This window comes from Callospermophilus lateralis, chromosome 14 (genome assembly GCF_048772815.1).
Source record: "Callospermophilus lateralis isolate mCalLat2 chromosome 14, mCalLat2.hap1, whole genome shotgun sequence".
In the NCBI taxonomy this organism is placed as follows: Eukaryota; Metazoa; Chordata; class Mammalia; order Rodentia; family Sciuridae; genus Callospermophilus; species Callospermophilus lateralis.
In genome coordinates this window covers 19108617-19127466 of record NC_135318.1, presented here as the reverse complement: position 1 = coordinate 19127466, position 18850 = coordinate 19108617, and the positions used below count along the sequence as shown (strand labels likewise).

At 38.0% G+C, this 18850-nt stretch overlaps 1 protein-coding gene across 4 annotated transcripts in view; it reads left to right on the top strand.

The window, feature by feature from the left end:
• Positions 1-18574, top strand: part of Asxl2 (ASXL transcriptional regulator 2) — a 131351-nt gene extending 112777 nt beyond the window's left edge. For all 4 annotated transcript variants that reach the window (XM_076833989.2, XM_076833988.2, XM_076833986.2 and 1 more), the window contains 4 exons: positions 4957-5053; positions 7689-7794; positions 10185-10896; positions 12064-18574. In XM_076833989.2, the coding sequence (XP_076690104.1) occupies positions 4957-5053; positions 7689-7794; positions 10185-10896; positions 12064-14508 (3360 nt within the window). In that variant the 3' untranslated portion in view covers positions 14509-18574. The remainder of the gene's footprint in view (positions 1-4956; positions 5054-7688; positions 7795-10184; positions 10897-12063) is intronic.
• The last annotated feature ends 276 nt before the right edge of the window (positions 18575-18850 follow it).

The window sequence follows — 18850 nt, the reverse complement described above, 5'->3', positions numbered from 1 at the left end:
CCAAGGTACTACTTTCTCTCCCTTAATTCTTCTTGAAGAAATGATTTGGGCCAGGCGCCTATAATCCCAGCAGCATGGAAAACTGAGACAGTAGGATCCAGAGTTCAAAGTCAGCCTCAGCAGCTGCAAGATGCTAAGCAACTCAGTGAGACCCTGTCTCTAAATAAAATACAAAATAGGTGGGAATGTGGCTCAGTGGTTGAGTACCCCTGGGTTCAATCTCTGGTACCAAGAAAAAAAAAAGAAAGAAAAAGAAATGATTTGGGGAGAAGGGTACTAGGATTTAAACCCAGGTGAGCTCTACTACTGAACTATGTTCCCCAGCCCTTCTTTTTGTTGTTGGTGTACATGGACTGAATACTTCTATTTTATTTATTTATTTTTATGTGGTGTGGCTGAGGATTGAACCCAGTGCCTCACACATGCTAGGAAAGCACTCTGCCACTGAGCTACAACCCCAGACCCCCATCCCTTCTTTTGTTTTATTTCATTTCATTTTTATAATCTATTTTTTTGTGGTGCTTTCCCTCTGCGGTAAATCTCCCCAGCCCTTTTTATTTTGTATTTTGGCACAGGACCTCACTTTGTTGCTGAGGTTTGCCTCAGACTTGAAATCCTCCAGCTTTAGCTTCCCTAGTTGCTGGGATCATAGATGTGTGCCTCCACAACTGGCTTCCTTTAATTTTTTTATTTTGAGACAGAGTCTCATTGTATTGCCCTGATTGGCCTTAAACTTTAAATCAGCATACCTCAGCCTCTCAAGTCACTGGGATTACAGGTGTGCATCACTGTGCCCCACTCATCAGTGTTTTTAAAGAACCTCATTGAGAGTTTTTCCTTTTTGTTTTTGTTTTTGTTTTAAACTCAGGGTTATTAAACTTGGAATAATAGTATAGGACCTTAACTGATGGTCTATTTTTGGAACTCTGTTCTGTCTGATCCATGGCCCTCAGATGGAGATTGCCACATATAATTTTAGTAAAAGGAACCTTAGAGTTTTCTAGTTAAATTTCCCACATAGGGTAATCTTAATTGGAAGGCTACTTGGCCAGTCTTTTTATAGTTATTGTTATGGTGGGAGTACACTGTAATCTGAGCAGTGTTATCCTCATGTGTGGAATATGCAGTTATAATTAAGTAAAATTACAACTTTACTCTAAGATGAAATTTGAAGTGTTTATACAGAATTCTGATTATTAAGATTACAAATTGGAAACTATAGTATATGGAATCTTCAATAAAGAACAGTAGAAAACTATTATTTACATCAGAGGGTTGGGTTATATTTTCTGATATAATTCAGTGTTTACCATATGGAAGATATAAGCTTTCTTCTGAAAGCAGATTTGGGGTTAAAATAACAACTTAAAAATTTAGAGAGTTAACCTATGGAGTAGGTTAACTGACAGTAGAGTAATTTGCTCATCACTGGATTATTCAAATGGAAATTGGATAACGTGTTATAGGAAAAAGTCTATAACCCCTATACCAAATTTTCAGTGGTCTCATTGGCCTACAGCCACTCCTGTTAATTATTGTCACTTTTGTATTAGGGAGAGTTGAGTAGTTAGTTGAACTAGAAACTATATCCTATAAAGTCTAATGCATTTGCAGGTTAGCCTTTTATAACAAGTTTTCAATTTCTGCTATAGAGCCAAGGGAAAATACATTGGCCCAGACAGGTTTGAAAAGTAAAGTGTGTTATGAAGTGATCCTCAATTCCTAAGGTTGCCAGATCACTTTCTAAATTTTCTTCAGAATTTTAAACCATCTAGTTGTTTTTCTTGTTGTTGTTGTTTGCTTGTTTTTTCCTATTATCTGAATTTAGGGTCCAACTTTCTTTTCTTCTGGATGCACTACCTATCTGTATATTTGTACGATCCTTTTTCTCACTATTTGAAATAACATTAATGTTTTGTATTCTATTAATATGTATGTAGCTTATACTTAAAGTACTCTCTCCCATTTTTTTCTTTGTTTATTCTAATACCAGTAATAATAGAGCTTGGGGGTTTTGGGGGGTGATGGGAGGTACTGGGGATTGAACTTGGGGGCACTTGACCACTGAACCACATCCCCAGCCCTATTTTGCATTTTATTTAGAGACAGGGTCTGACTGAGTTAGTTGCTTACCGCCTCGCTTTTGCTGAGGCTGGGTTTACATAATTCTTCTGCCTCTGCCTCCCACGCCGCTAGGATTATAGGCATGCACCACAGCTCTTGGCAGTAATAAGAGTTTTGATGCAGTGACTTTGTGTAGTATGTTTAATAATCATAAAGCAATTTCCCTCTCCCAGTTTTTCTTACTGTCTTTTTTCCTATATGAGCATTAAGATAATTTCATTCAATTTATTAGAAATCTATGTAGGGATTCTGATAAAATTATAAAAATTAACTTTAGGGAGAATGACAATTTTTTTTTTTTTTTTTAAGCCTTTTGGGAAAGCATCACAAATCAATTCAGTAGACAGTGAGTTTGGAGAAAATATTTTAAACATGTGATTACAGTCATTACCATATATAATATGCAAAGGGTTCTTACAAACTGATGATAAAGATGAGCAACCTAATGGAAAAATGAGAAAGTGATAGGAATTGACCCTTCACAAGATTGCAAATTTAAATATTGAAAACACATTTAATAGGTGCACAATCACAACAGCAGTCAACATAATTTTTTTACCATTTCAGAAATTCAATAGTGTGAAAAAATTGTTGCCAAGGAAAGGAGTATTTCATATACTGCTGGTAGAAATGTCTGTTATTTGAGTCTTTTTGAAAAGTAATCTCACATATCTAGTTATACACATGCTAATGTTCTTTTTTTTATTTTTTAGTTGTAGATGAACACAATAACTTTATTTATTTTTATGTGGTGCTGAGGATTGAACCCAATGCCTTCCACGTGCTAGGCAAATGCTCTACCACTGAGCTATAACCTCAGCCCGATACATTGTGTGTGGGGGGGTTTTAAGGGGGGGGATTGAACCCAGGGCCTTATGCATGCTAGGCAAGCACTCTACCAACTGAGCTATATCCCCAGCCCCACGCTAATATTCTTTATTCTAGGAACATACAGAAATAAAAGCACTAGTATACATCTCTATAAGAATACTAGTTGTAGCTTTCTTGATTATGGGGAAATGTTAGAGGAAAAAAGTATATGTCATTTGGAAACTGGTAAATTGAGTTACATTCATATAACAAAATAATATGTAGCCATTTTAAAGAAGGTAAAAACTAGGCCAAATGAGCTGGGTGTGGTGCCTCATGCCTATAATCTATCTCAGTGGTTTGCGAGGCTGAGGCAGGAAGATTGCAAGTTCAAAAACCAGCCTCAGCAATTTAGCAATGCTATAAGCAATTCAGTGAGAACCTGTCTCTAAATAAAATATTTAAAGAGGCTGGGAATGTGGCTCAGTGGCTGAGTGCTGCTGAGTTCAATCCCCCATACCTTCCTCTGCAAAAAATCTAGGCCAGATGACTTGAAGAGACTTCATTGGTTTAATCTGTGAGAAACATAAACTGTGTACATATCTTGGAACCACTTCTGTAAAACAAATAATAAACCCTTTCAGTTGTTCTTGTTTAATCATTAAAGAATGGAGTTAAAAGGAGAGGAAGAGGAGAAGTAAATGGGAAGAGCTTGTTTTGATGTTACTTTCCTGTAGGGAGGATTGAGACCTAAGGCTGTACCACTGAGCTACATCCTCAACCCTTTTTATGTTTTATTCTGAGATAATGAAATGTCTCACCAAGTCACTGAGATTGACCTTGAGCTTTTGATCCTCCTGCCTCAGCCTCCCCAGTTGCTGGGATTACAGACCTGTGCCACCAAACCTGTTTGGAAAGGAAATTTTTTTTTATTTATATGTGGTGCTGAGAATCAAACCCAGTGCCTCACACATGCCAGGCAAGTACACTACTGCTGAGCCTCAACCCCAGCCCTGCAAAGGAATTTTTTTAAGAACAAAATATTACATTAAAAATATCGACAAGCCAGATGCGGTGGCACACACCTGTAATTCCAGCAGCTCACGAGGCTGAGGCAGGAGGATTGTGAGTTCAAAGCCAGCCTCAGCAAAAGGGAGGCACTAAGCGATTCAGTGAGACCCTGTCTCTAAATAAAATACAAAATAGAGCTGGGGATGTGGTTCAGTGGTTGAGTGCTCCTGAGTTCAATCCCTAGTACCAAAAAATAATACATATATATATATTTACATTTATGCACATATATAGAGAGAGAGACACATCAGGGCCGAGGTTGTGGCTCAGTGGTACTGGTACAGCACTTGACTAGCATGTGTAAGGCACTGGGTTCGATTCTCAGCATTAAATATAAATAAATGAATAAAATAAAGGTCCATTGACAACTAAATAAATACATGAATGTGTGTGTGTGTGTGTGTGTGTGTGTGTGTGTGTGTGTGTGTAAATTTAAAAATATATATAGATATCAGCCAGGAGTAGTGATGTATGCCTGTAATCCTACCAACTCAGGAGGCTGAGGCAGGAGGATTCTAAGTTCAAGGCCAGCCTCATCAACTTAGCAAGGCCTTAAGCAATTTCATGAGACCCTGTACCAAAATACAAGAGGGCCAGGTTTGTGGTTCAGTGGTTGAGTGTCCCTGGGTTCAATCCTTGGTACCAAGTGAATAAAAAAGCTAGGCACAGTGGTACATGCCTGTAATCTCAGCAACTCCAGCAGCTGAGGCAGGAGGATTACAAGTTCAATGCCAGCCTCAGCAACTTAGCAATATCCTGCCTCAATATAAAAATTAAAAAATAAATTAAAAATTTAAAAAAACATCCATAATAAGCAGCTTGATAGGAGATAGCTAGTGCACCTCTGTATAATTAAATGAACATACATTCTTTTCTAAAATGAAAGCTAAATACCATACAAACACCTTTCCCTTTCTTTGTAAGCTTTCCCTGGCTTATTCTTTGAACCAGGTTGGTCCAGATGGTTTGATGAAGTTGAATGGCTCAGCCCTTAATAATGAGTTCTTCACTTCAGCAGCCCAAGGCTGGAAGGAAAGACTATCAGAAGGTAAGTGTTCTGCCTCTGGTTGCTCAGAATCTGCACTTGGAACAGCAGTGACGGTATATTGACACTTTTCCGCCTTGTGGGTATTTAACCATTTTGGAAGGTAAAAAACAGGAAGTTTCTAAAAGACAGAATTAGCTATCCTGTATGAAACATATTACTAAATTTTTTATCTGGAGCCTCTATAACCAAGTACACTCCACATAGAGTCCAGCAAGTGTGTTTCTTCAGTAATTTAAAGTCATCTTAGAAACTTAAAAAATGGATTTGCAGGCCCTGATACTAAAGATTTTGATTCAGTAATTCTACATTAGTGCCTGGGAATTGAAATTCTAAGCTTACTAATAATAAGCAAATTGTACAATTATTTTATAGTGCTGGCCATCCCAGCACTATAAAATAATTAATATTAATTATTAATCTAATACTTTTCCTTTCCTGAGATAACCTCTTTGTTATTGGCAGCCCCAATGGAACCAACAGAAAAGGAATCAGAACATTTAAAAAAATGTATTATTGAGATATATGTACATACTGTAAAATTTACTTATTTGAAGCATACAGTTAAGTGGTGTCAGAACATTTTAATAAATATGGACCATGACTGAGAATTACTGACCGTGGTCACTAGTGCCTTGTGTACCATGCTTCTAATCCTAATTTAACAGATTTATTGAGGGCAAATAATAGAGTATAAAAAAGTTACTGATTGATTGATTTTGCAAGCACCGTATATAATATTTGTCAGCATTATAAATTCTTAACCCTGGATGCTCAAAACACCTCTTAAGTTTTTATAAACATTGATGTCCAGGTACCTCCCTGAGTGATTTTAATTACTCTAGGTTAGTACCCGAGGGCTAGTATTTGGGTTTTTGTTGTTGTTGTTTAAGGTTTTCCCATGTGAGGCTAATATTCAACAATAATTAAAACCGCTGGGTATTACATCTGTTCTTTGGTATACCTGGAATACAAAATTATACTTGAGAGGTATATTATGCCAAAGAACAGCTTAAAACAAGTGTGAGACCTTTAAAGTAAATACATTTGTAAGGAGAGCATTAGGAATGCTATTCGCTGCTTAGTTTTTGTCACATCTCAACAGTTAAAATGATTAGGTAATAGATATCTGTTATTGGTCACTGTGATTGTTAGTGTCTCCCCTCCTCCCTTGTGCTCTGGATTGAACTGAGGACCTCATGCATGTCATAGGTTTTTTTATGCTCTCCTACTGAATGATACTCCTAGACCCTCCCATCCTTTTTTAGAAAGAATTTCTTGCTGATTGCTTTCATCCTTTCTCTTTTCTTCAGATTTCCTTTTTCTGAAGAAATTGAAAACATAAGCACTTTAAAACATGTCAATTACCAATACCTTTTTTAAACAATAAATTAGTTAAGGATAAATAGGTACTATCAACAATGATACCTCAATAGGTATCGGTATTCTTTTTTTTTTTTTTTTTTACATCCAAGCAAATGATTGTCTATTGTCATATGATCATATTTTATGAGTAACCAAAACTTTGAACACTGTACATTTATGAACAGAGATCAGTACTCTTTATCCCTCATTCTATGATACATAGTAGAACCAATACCACAAGTCCTAGAACAGATTCTGAAAGCAAAATTTCTCTTTTTCTGTTTATTTACTCATGACTGTGATGTATATGGTCCTCTAATACTTTTCCTTTCCTTCTTACTCTCAGGAGATCTTAAACTTCAAATTCTTACATTTCTATCTCTTACTCTCTGATGGTCCTGGGTATTAGAGCATGAAAGGGTGCAGCCTCTCTGAGCCATAAGTTTGAAGATAGTCTACCAAACACATTTACTGTTCTCTGCTGGTGGAGTGGGAAGGATTGAGGTGATTGGTGGTATATACACATAAAAGGCATATTCAGAGCAGCTCAGTTTGGGGCATATTGAGTATCCTGTTGCTAGGGCATTATATTGCTGGTTTCTGAAACAATTAGATAACTAACAACTCCAGAATAATTTCCTACTTGGAATGATTTCTTAATTGGAATCTCAAATGCCTTTAAGCAAACCATCACTTTTCATTATGTAATTAGAGGTAAAAGACCTAAGATAAAATTTTCCTTAGAGAAACATATCATTCTTTTTCTGGTAGAAAATAAGTTAGAGGGGCTAGGATTGTGGCTTAGCAATACAGCGCTATCCTAGCACAGGTGGGACCCAGGTTCAATCCTCAGCACTACATACAAGTAAGGGCATTATGTTGTGTCCATCTACACATAAGAAATAAAAATATATATATATTAAAAAAAAAGAAAAGAAGAAATTCAAGATTAGAGACTAAAGAAATTTGTATGGAATATGATGAATATGATGTTTCATGTAGGAGGGAGGTACTACTGGGGGGACGTCCAGAGAAAAGGCACTGTCGTCCTCAGATGTGTATTGAAAACTACATGGAGTTGTATATAAACATGTTTTTATTTCATCTAGTGTATTTAAGTCTACTTTACAGTGAGATATTTGGGGAAGTTTCTGTTACTTTCACATAATAGTACTCTGATTTCCGTATGAGTTTTTCTTGATTTATAAATAGTTAAAAGTTGCAAAAGGGCATTTTTCTATTCAGTATCTTTTTTGTTGTTTTTACATTACAGGTGAGTTTACACCTGAGATGCAGGTGAGAATTCGACAAGAGATTGAGAAGGAGAAAAAAGTGGAACCATGGAAGGAACAATTCTTTGAAAGCTACTATGGTCAGAGGTAATAATTAATAAGCCAAATTCTGTAAACCATACGTTAATTCCTGCACATATGTCATATAATGCTTTACCTGAGCAGAATTTTTCCTTCAATTTTTATTTCAACAATTCTTTACCAAGAAGCTGTTTTTTGTATTTGTTTTTGTTTTCTCGTACCAGGGATTGAACTCAGCGGCACTTGATCACTGAGCCACATCTCAGCTCTATTTTTGTATTTTATTTAGAGACAGGGTCTCACTGAGTTGCTTAGTGCCTCACCGTTGCTGAGGCTGACTTTGAACTCAGGACCCTCCTGTCTCAGCTTCCCGAGCTGCTGATTTTGTTTTTTAATCATCTTGAATTAGTATCCATTCCTTGGAAAAGATGAACATCAATAACCAGTTTCCTATAGGTGGGTTTTTTGTTTGTTTTGATTTTTTTTGTTTGTTTGTTTTTTGAGGTAGCATCTTGCTAAGTGGACTTAAACTTACAGTCTTTCTGTCTCAGCCTCCTGAGCAGCTGGGATGATAGGCTTGTGTCATCACACCCAGCATACATCCTTATTTTCAAAGAACTGTGGTCAAATAGTTTTTTTCCAATAAAAATCTAAGTGAAATTATTTTTTATTTGTTTTAATTAGTTATACATGACAGCTAAATGAAATCTTGATGAAGATATTTAAATATATAATAATGGAGTATCTTTGTTTGAAATAGGATTGAACACCCAGGCTGCTATTTATTCTTTTTTTTTTTTTTTTTTTTTTCAATCTCCAGGTAGTGTTCATTGATCCCCTTCACAGTTCTTTAGGGTAGATTCTTTTTGAGATTAAGTGTCTCAAACTCTCATTTTTTCTGTGTTCTTTGCTTTTTTTTCCCCCAGATTAAATCAAAGCCTAAATGCATACGATATGCAAACATACCACTCAGAAACACCTAATTCTTTTTTTGTGATGCTGGGGATTGAACCCAGGGCTTTGTGCATGCCTTGCAAATACTCTACCAACTAAACCATATCCCCAGCACCCCCCTACATTATTGATATGAGTTTTGAGCTATGTAAATGATGGTGTATATATTTGGACCATATTATAGGTAACAGTAATTCTGTTAATATTTATTTGCTTCCTCCTTGTTAGGCATATGTAACACATTACAGCAGTTGAATACATTTTCACCTATTACTTTTTGCCAGCTGTTATAGGACAGTTTGGGGGGTGTTATTTGTGATTGTGTGTGTGTGTGTGGTATTGTAGATCAAACCCAGGCCTCAACGATTGCTAGGCAAATGTTGTATCGTGAGCTATATCCCCAGCCCAGTAGGACTGTTTTTGATAACTGCCTAGTTTTGCCGTTGGCTATACCCTTTCATGTGTTGTACTGACTTGAAGTCACCAGAGAGGATTTCATTGATTTTTGACTGTTATGTAATATTATAAAATATTAAGAAGAGTCATTAATGACCCTTAAAGATTAGCTTAGCTTTTTAGCCAGGCCAAACTGTGGAACTCCCAGTTACACCATAGAACAATGTAGCAGCACACTCTCAAAATTTTAGAGCTAGACCAAGGAAGATTTGAATAGACTTTTTGAAAATTCAGTTGTAATTCTCAGCTTCTGGAGAACATCAATAACCAGTTTCCTATAATTTCCTCTGGATTCCTTTAGATTTCTTGGGCCAGCCTTTCTACAAGTACTACAGAACAAAATTGGTCACAGTCCAAATCAAGTCCCAGGGTCAGGGTTCTTGGCCTTCTTTCAGGTCTTCATAGTTAGTCTGTAATACATGTCTCTAGACAGTATGACCCCCCCCCCCATAAGCAGAAGTAATATAATAATAATGATAACCACTAGTATTGAGTTTTAAGTACTCTCAATGAAATAATCATCATAGCAACATTATGAAGTCATTAACCCCCCCAATATACAATTGAAGAAACTGAGGTACAGAAGGCTAGTCTATTTACTCAATATCACATGGACATCTGGTATCAGAGCCAAGATTTGAACTGGGCACTCTGACTCAAGAACATTCACTATTATTAATAATAGTGAAGATAAGCAAGGCACCATAGTGCACGCCTGTAATCCCAGCAGCCCAGTAGGCTGAGGCAGGAGGATCACAAGTTCAAAGCCAACCTTAGTAAAAAGCAAAGTGCTAAGCAACTCAGTGAAAACCTGTGTCTAAATAAAATACAAAATAGGGCTGGGGATGTGGCTCAGTGGTTGAGTGCCCCTGAGTTTAATCCCTGGTACACCCCAAAACAAAAAAAGAATAATGAAGATAATGCATGAATATTAGCTACTATGTGTCAGGGTTTTTTCTAAACATTTGTCCTATTCCATTTTCTCATAATGCTTCAGTAACATGTGCTATCTCACAATTAAAATATTTTCTTATTTCACCATTTAGTTCTGGGTTGAGCCTTGAAGATTCAAAGAAATTGACAGCTTCCCCCAGTGATCCCAAAGTAAAGAAAACCACAGCTGAGCAACCAAAATCTATGCTTCCTTCAGAGGCCTCTCCTATCAAAATACTCCCAGGCATTTCCCAGTCCGAGTGTAAAGAAGAAGCAGTACAAATGCCTTCACCAGTCAAAAAAGAAGAACACGAAAGCCAAGATGAGGCACAGCCAAATGTCAAATTCACAGAGCCCCTTCTTGTCTCAGCTACCAGTGCAAATGAGCTTACTGGCATTTTTCCCATCAAGTGCCCAAAGGATGAGGATCCCTTGGAGCAGAAACCAACTGCCTCTGCTGCACAGGAATCTGAGAAAGAGAATTATCATACCACAGTTTCTAATTATAATAAAAGTGAAAGCCAAGAAGCTGTGGTTACATCCCTAACCAAACCCAAGAGTCCTGGGCTGGAAAAACCAATAATGAAGCCCACAGCAGAAGCAGGACCCCAGGAGACCAGCAGCAAAGAACCTCCCACAACTCTTGTTGATCAGAGCCCAGAAAGCCTCAAGAGAAAATCTTCTCTGACTCAAGAAGAGGTCCCTGGAAGCTGGGAGAAAAGGCCACGTGTCACTGAGAATCGCCAACAGCCATTTCAGGTCTCGCCACAGCCCTTTCTCAATAGAGGAGACAGGGGCCAGGTGCGCAAAGTACCACCTCTCAAGGTAGGAGAACAGGGAGAATTGGAAAGGAGGGGTGGCCTAAACAATAGGTTTATGATATTTTTAGTAAATTTCAAGTAATAAATGGTATTTCTTAATGTAGAAACACTTGTAGGATATAAAATTCAGTTTTAAGTATAATATATGTTATAAAATATGTGAAATTTTGACACTGTTATGAAATCCCACAGCTCTAACTTCTGAGTTAATAATCAATTTTTCAGCACTGCTGACCTGAGAAATTAATAGAAGTCTTCAGTGACCTCTTAAGGATTTCCAGAAAATTTGTGTTTTTTGCAAATTAAAGGCTTTTTTTTTTTTTTTTTTTTAAACAAGGTGCTCTAGAACATGTCTTAGAATTATTTGCTCCTTTAAACTCAGTCATCTATTAGAAGTGTCCACATTTTGTGATGCACTGCAAAATACTGTGTAGGACAAGAGTCTGACTATTTATTTATTTATTTATTTATTTTTATTTTCTTAGTTGTAGGTGGACACAATGTCTTTATTTTATTTATTTATTTTTATGTTGTGCTGAGGATCGAACCCAGTGCCTCATACATGTGAGGCAAGCGCTCTGCCACTGAGCCACAATCCCAGCCCCAGATTCTTTTATGATATGAAAATTAGTGGTTTCAAATCTGATAGTCATTAGCACAAGCAGCTTTTTAGAAACAATTTTTTTTTCTCTAGAGGTTCTAATTTGTAAATTTTGGGATTAGGACCCAAAGCACAAATAATACCAGCCAGGCATGAGAATGACTCGCAAACGTGCACCTACTCCCTTATGAGTAGGGCAGTGTAGAAGGCACCTAGAAGCAAACTTGAATTGCTCAGTCCTAGATGTCCCATTTTTTTTTTAAATTGATTTTTTTTTTTTTTTTTTTTTTTTTTTTTTTTTTTTTTTTTAGAATTTTAATATTTATTCTTTAGTTTTTGGCGGACACAACATCTTTGTTTGTATGTGGTGCTGAGGATCGAACCTGGGCCGCACACATTCCAGGCGAGCGCGCTACCGCCTGAGCCACATCCCCAGCCCTAGATGTCCCATTTTTTATGGGTGCTGTTATGTTTACCTGCTCTAAAAACGTAAGGATTAATGAAGTTTTGTCTGTCTCATAAATGAAAACTAAGCCTTGTTGTGTTTTTTTTCTCCCCTATTTCTTTCAGATCCCAGTCTCCAGAATCTCCCCCATGCCATTTCCTACATCGCAGGTCTCTCCCAGGGCTCGTTTTCCAATCTCCATCACTAGTCCTAACAGAACAGGAGCCAGAACTCTTGCAGACATCAAAGCAAAAGCCCAGCTGGTCAAAGCACAGAGGGCAGCAGCTGCAGCTGCCGCAGCCGCCGCTGCAGCCGCCTCAGTTGGAGGGACCATTCCAGGACCTGGCCCTGGGGGTGGACAAGGTCCAGGAGAGGGTAGTGAAAGAAAAACTGCTAGAGGAGGGAGTCCAGGCTCAGATGGAGTCAGTGCAACTGGAAAGGGCCCCACACTGGAACTGGCAGGAACTGGAAGCAGGGGAGGTACGCGAGAGCTTTTACCCTGTGGTCCAGAGACTCAGCCCCAATCTGAGACTAAGACCCCAGGCCAGGCACAGCCTCATAGTGTCTCTGGAGCACAACTACAGCAAACCCCCTCAGTGCCTCCAGCATCTGCCATCAGTGGAGCATGCAGGAGTGTCCCATCACCAGCTCACATAGAGAAATTGAACAGTGAAAAACTGAACCCTGCCAGGGCATCAGTCACAGTGGCTTCCCCTAGCCACCCACAAGGGCCTAGTAGTTACAGACAGGAGAGAGCCTCTTCTTCTCCAGCAGGGTCTGCTCTGATCTCAGGAGCTTTGCCCATTTCTATTGTAGCTGATGGCACAGTTGAATCCAAAGCAGATTCTAATATGAACACACCAAATCCTTCAGTCTCATCCAAGACAACTGCTAGTGCAGTAGTAGATACATCCTCTACCCCTTTAACATCATTATTGACAACATCCACTTTAGAAAAGCTTCCTGTATCCCAGGTCAGCGCACCTGTAGCATCTGTTGGGTCAGCTTTGTCCTCAAGCATTTTGTCAGCAGCTTCTAGCCTTAAAACCCCAGGAACTTCTGCAAGTGTGAATGGGCCCATTTCAAGACCAAGCTCTAGTATCCCAGCTAATAATCCTTTAGTTACTCAGCTGCTCCAAGGCAAAGATGTTCCCATGGAGCAAATTCTGCCTAAACCTCTCACCAAAGTTGAAATGAAAACTGTACCACTGACTACTAAAGAGGATAAAGGGATGGGAGCACTCACAAGCACCAACATAACAGAAAATAGCACCAGAGAGGAAGTTAATGACAGACAGTCCCATCCAGCTATCCAGCAGCTGGGGAAAACCGTGCAGAGTAAGCAGCTTCCCCAGGTTCCAAGGCCCCTGCAGCTCTTTTCAAATAAGGATTTAAGGGACTCTAGCATCGACACACACCAGTACCAAGAAGGACTAAGTAAAACAACTCAAGATCAGATCCTTCAAACTCTTATCCAGAGGGTTCGGAGGCAGAACATTCTCTCATTTGTGCCGCCTTCACAGTTTAACTTCGCTCACTCAGGTTTCCAGTTAGAAGACATCTCCACAAGCCAGAGGTTCATGCTGGGATTTGCTGGCAGAAGGACATCCAAACCTGCAATGGCAGGTCACTACTTACTTAATATTTCCACCTATGGCAGGGGTTCAGAGAGCTTTAGGAGGACCCATTCTGTACATCCTGAAGACCGCTTTTGTCTTAGTAGCCCCACTGAAGCCTTGAGAATGGGGTATACAGATTGTAAAAATACAACAGGAGATAGTAGCAGCAGCAAAGAAGATGAAACTGATGAGGAGAGTACTGGCGATGAACAGGAATCTGTCTTGGTAAAGGAGGAGCCCCAGGCTTCCCAGAGTTCTGGCAAGCATGACACAAGTTCAGAACCCCATAGTAGGGAAACCCCATCCAACAATGATTGCTTAGCTAACAAGAATGTGAAGGCTGAGAAACCAGTGAATGAGCAAGCCACTGTAAGCAAGGAGAATTACCTATTTGCTAGAGGCCAAACATTTGATGAGAAAACCCTGGCCAGAGATTTTATTCAGGCAGCACAGAAACAAATGGCTCACGCAGTAAGAGGTAAGACAATACGTAGCAGCCCTGAGCTGTTCAATTCTACTGCTCTTTCTCTGCCTGCAGACAGTCCCACCCATCAGCCTTTGCTCCTTCCATCACTGCAAACTCCAAAATTGTATGGAAGCCCCACACAGATAGGGACAAGTTACAGAGGCATGATTAATGTCTCCACCTCATCAGATATGGACCATAACTCTGCTGTACCAGGTAGCCAGGTATCTAGCAATGTAGGTGATGTCATGTCCTTTTCAGTGACGGTCACTACCATCCCTGCTAGCCAAGCTATGAATCCCAGCAGCCATGGCCAGACAATGCCTGTTCCAGCCTTTCCTGAAGAAAATAGCATTGAGGACACGCCTTCAAAATGTTATTGCCGCTTGAAAGCCATGATCATGTGCAAAGGGTGTGGAGCTTTCTGCCATGATGATTGCATCGGCCCCTCTAAACTGTGTGTCTCCTGCCTTGTGGTTCGGTAATGAGACTTAAAAGATAATGCACTGTAAAGAAGGGGGAAAGAAAGGGTAAACAAGATGTGTTTTTGCATTATTTGGAATCACAGAAATAAGGTTTCATCTGTCTTCTTAAGAAAAATATTAATCAGGAATAGAGTACAGGTCATTTACATTCTAGAGGAAGAGCACCTTGTATAGTAAGTCTAAGTCAAGCAAGACTTTTGTGAATTTGTGACAAGTTTGCACTTATAAATCATGTAAATATGTCACATTTGTTTAACATTTTTCCAAGTGTTTAGGTAATAATGTATTATTTTGAATTCAGATTTATGTTCCATTTTATGTGACTGAGAAAAGTTGATTGTCATGCATGGTAAAAGGAAGCTATCTCTCTTTTGACCTTTCCTAAGAGTAGGAAATGGAAAGAGTGGTCTAAACCCAATGACTATTCACAATGATGATGTCTTCACATTATGGTTGCAGATTATTCATATAGGTTATTTGGCCTTTGCACAATTTGAATTCAGGATTTATACAGCCCCTTTACTTTAGAATGGGACCTTATGAAGTAGAAGTCTTCTTTCCATCACAGGCAGTGTTTCCAACCCCGAAAGCCCTAACTTGGTTCTTGACTTCTATGAACCAGTACTGTCATGAAGAGGAGACCTGCTGTTCCCTAATCCCACCCTCCTGGCCTGAGACAGTGAATGTGGTCTGTGAAGGGAGTGCCTCTGTGGGCCCCACTGTATGATTGTAGTCTCTACATGGCAATCCGTCTAGCAGTTCCAGCAATAATACTTTGTCATTTGTGGGAGCCCACAAACCTGTTTGAAATACTAGTGTAAGATGAAAGCAGACAAGTGTTAGTGATGAGGTGATTTAAACTGTCTTGTTGGACAAGAGAATGAAACTGCAGAAACTGTTAAACTAAACATAAAGGAAAATTATTATCACACTAGAAACAAGGTAGCCTCTTTTCCTCTTCCAGCCCTTAATCTAATGTTATATAGTCAGCTGTTGTCACAGCTAGAAAAGCTCTTCAGTGGCACATTGGGTCCTTCTGTGCAACCTGTTTTACCTCCCAAGCATATAAGGAAGTTGGAGTGATTTTATTAAATCTTATCTTAAACATCACATGTGCACACACAATACAAGACATTTTCTTATTTTTGACCCCTAATTTGGAATTATTGCTATCTGTTCTCTAAGGATGCTTAATATAAAGGGGCTTTGGTGAATGGCTAAGGAATGTCTGGAAAGGAAGAAAAACAGCTCCAAGTTTTGTTTTTTCTTTTCTTTTTGTTGTTTGAATCCTTTTCTAGTGACCGAAAAGTTTTAAGTATGTACAATTTTTTATGTCATGGTTAAAGAACATTAAAAAAATAATTAGTACCAGAATTTGGCATGAAATAGGAGATTATCGATTTGTATTATTTGCATATGTATTTCAAGTCTCCTAATTAGAAGTGTGTAAAGTAAAAATATTAGTACAACCTAGTACAGTTGTATTTGTACTTAATACTCAAGATGTGATACTTTACAAAATTCAGAATAATTTAAATCTATTAAATAAGTTACATTCCAGATTAGGAAAAAGGAGGCAATTATCTTTTTTTGCCCATTCTGCTACCTGCTCCTGCCTACTCCATCCCCTGCATCAAAATCTCTTAAAATTAATTTAGGAAGTTATTTTTATTCTTCTTTTCCGGTTCTTTTGTTGAAGCCCAAGACCAATATAGGATTAATATTTGTGTTGCACTTTCAGACAAGACCATTTGATGTCCTTTCATCTCTCCCTTTTCTCCTTTTCTTCTAGCACACACATAACTAAAAGGGTCTAAGGGATCCAGGGATAAGAAATTCTCATGTGAAAAACTAGTAGGAAACAGAAACCAGGGTTCTGCTCCCAGACTTTGAGTAACCTTGATTAATCCTAGTGGATTTAGAAAGACCTGTCACTGGTTCCAGCCTGTTCACTTCCTCACCTTGTTAGCAGCACTGAGTGCTGGAGTTTTTTCAGAATTGACCTTGAACTAAATGTCAGTTACCAGTTTGAATTGATGTAGGCAACTTTTCTGCTCTGCTCCTTTCTTGCCAGAAACTTTTTCTTTCATGATACCTTTAATCTAAGAATGGATGGACTATAACCAGGACAGGAAGAAGGCAACAGGGATTTTCAGGTCCATTTAGAGAGGAATTCACATCCTGCTTCTTCCCCTTGACCCAGGCTCCTGGGCGGATAAGTTTTAAGCATTGCTATCCTCCAGATTCTAAATAATAATACCCAGCTAAATGTTTGCATTTAAGAATGCGTCAAAAACAAATTGCCAGCAAGATACATTGCCTCAGACTCAACCAGATGAGAGTCTAGATTCTCTTATATTAGTAGTAAATTAAATATGAATCAGTTTATTGTTTCAAACAGTGGTTTCAAGGAGAAAGCCATTTGTTTTATAAGCTGAACAGAAAAAATGCATTACAGTCTGGCCCTTTCAATATTAGAGTTTGGTACTCCAGTACCTTTAAATCAATGTTTATCTTAGCTTTTGATTGGTTTTACCTTTAGAGTATTTCTGAAATGTTTTAATAAGTGCTAAGCTCTTCTTAGGATATCAGGTGGCACAGCTCCCACGACTAGTAAGACAAGCCTGAGCACTTGCTTCCTTTGTGCCCTCTAGCCTTTAGGTAGCCTCCACTGTAGGTCATCTCAGTCTGATTTTTAAATGTTCTAGGTTGTCTAGTAAAATGTTCCTTGAATCTTAAGAGATTTTTGATTAATAAAAATTCTTTATCCTACTAAATGGAAAATAAAGCCAAATAACCTGGAGTTGTTTCCCCTGCTACAGTTTCTTAACCCCTGTGCTCAAGATACTGAAGCTGTCTGTGCTAATCTATGTAACATTTTAATTTAAAGAGTAAGAGCTGGCCAATAATGGGGAATTTTCTTGGGTTAGAGGGAAGCATGCTTACATTAGTTGGGAAGGCACACAGATGTAGGTGGTTCAGAACTTATCTCAGATTTAAATAGCCAAAGGAAGAGCTTGTTGCCTTCCAGGTGAAGGTGCAATGTCATTCATATTAATGACCTGCCAGTCATTAGCCTAATTGTGTATTATTGCCTTCCTTTACCTTAGAGATCCTTAAAGAACCCTTTGATTAAAAGATTTGTTTTAATGGGGTTGGAGGGTATTTGATCATTATACTGCTATTTATTTCTAAAATTCACTGTCAATAAACAGGGGTATTTTTTCTTTGATATCACATCATAGCAAGGAGGGAAAATTTCTCCACTTCATTACAACAGTGTGCTAAGTGAAAAACTTGGCCAAGAGTAGTTTTCAGCTCAATTTATAGAATAGTCCAAAGAGACTGAGAAACATGATGCTAGGCAGGGACCTTCCTACATGTTTCAATACCTACATACCTATTGAAAGAAAACAGTAGGTAAGACATTTCCTAAAGTTGAAGCAATAGCTTCATAGAGTCTTGGTTACTTTATTTTTTTTAATGCTTTACATTTGATACAAATATTAAAGATCAATTTTAAAAATAGCTTTCCAGTAATATATTTTAAGTAATATATATTTTAATATCTATGTAAAAAGTGACAGTGGAAGACTGAATTTCTTATATATGGTATGTTTAATGTAGGACCTCACTGTTTAAGGCACAAATTATTTCAGAGGAAGTTGCTCCGAAGACACTCAGATTATTTAAAAAAAAAATGCAATAAGGGGAATAGTTTTGGGGTTTATTTTTATTTTAAGAGAAAATTCACTTAACTTTCCACAAGCTATTTTTTCCCCACTGGCTTATAAGGTTTGTACAGACTGGTTTGGTAAATGCTAAACTTTTGTGTCTTTTGCCTTTTTAAAGGAATTGTTAACATTGGAATTGAGGGTATGTACAGAGAAGTTGGTGTCAACACCATTTAATAAGTCATATTTTTTCACAAATATAGAAAAATCATTTTACATAAGAATTTTAAGTATTTGCAATAAATATATGTATATAGATTGTATGTATTCATATATTCTTATTTTTCATTTTATTATTAAGCAAAAGATAATTAAAAGTGAAATTGAAAACCTTGGAGTTTTTGGTGAATCTTGAGGTCTGACATCTATCTGAGAGTGGCATGGGGAGGGGCCCTCAGTTATTGCCTTATAGTATTATGAGAAAAGGTTACCACAGACCTTATGGAAGAGTGTTAAATGAGGTATTTGGTGATAGATTAGGATAGTGCATTTCTTTCAGAACTTACAGAAAAATATTGAATTCTCCCCATCTCCACGTTTTCCTAACAACCTATGTTACTAGAAAGTGAAAGAAAACAAAGGGCAGTCCATTTTTTAATGTACCTAAA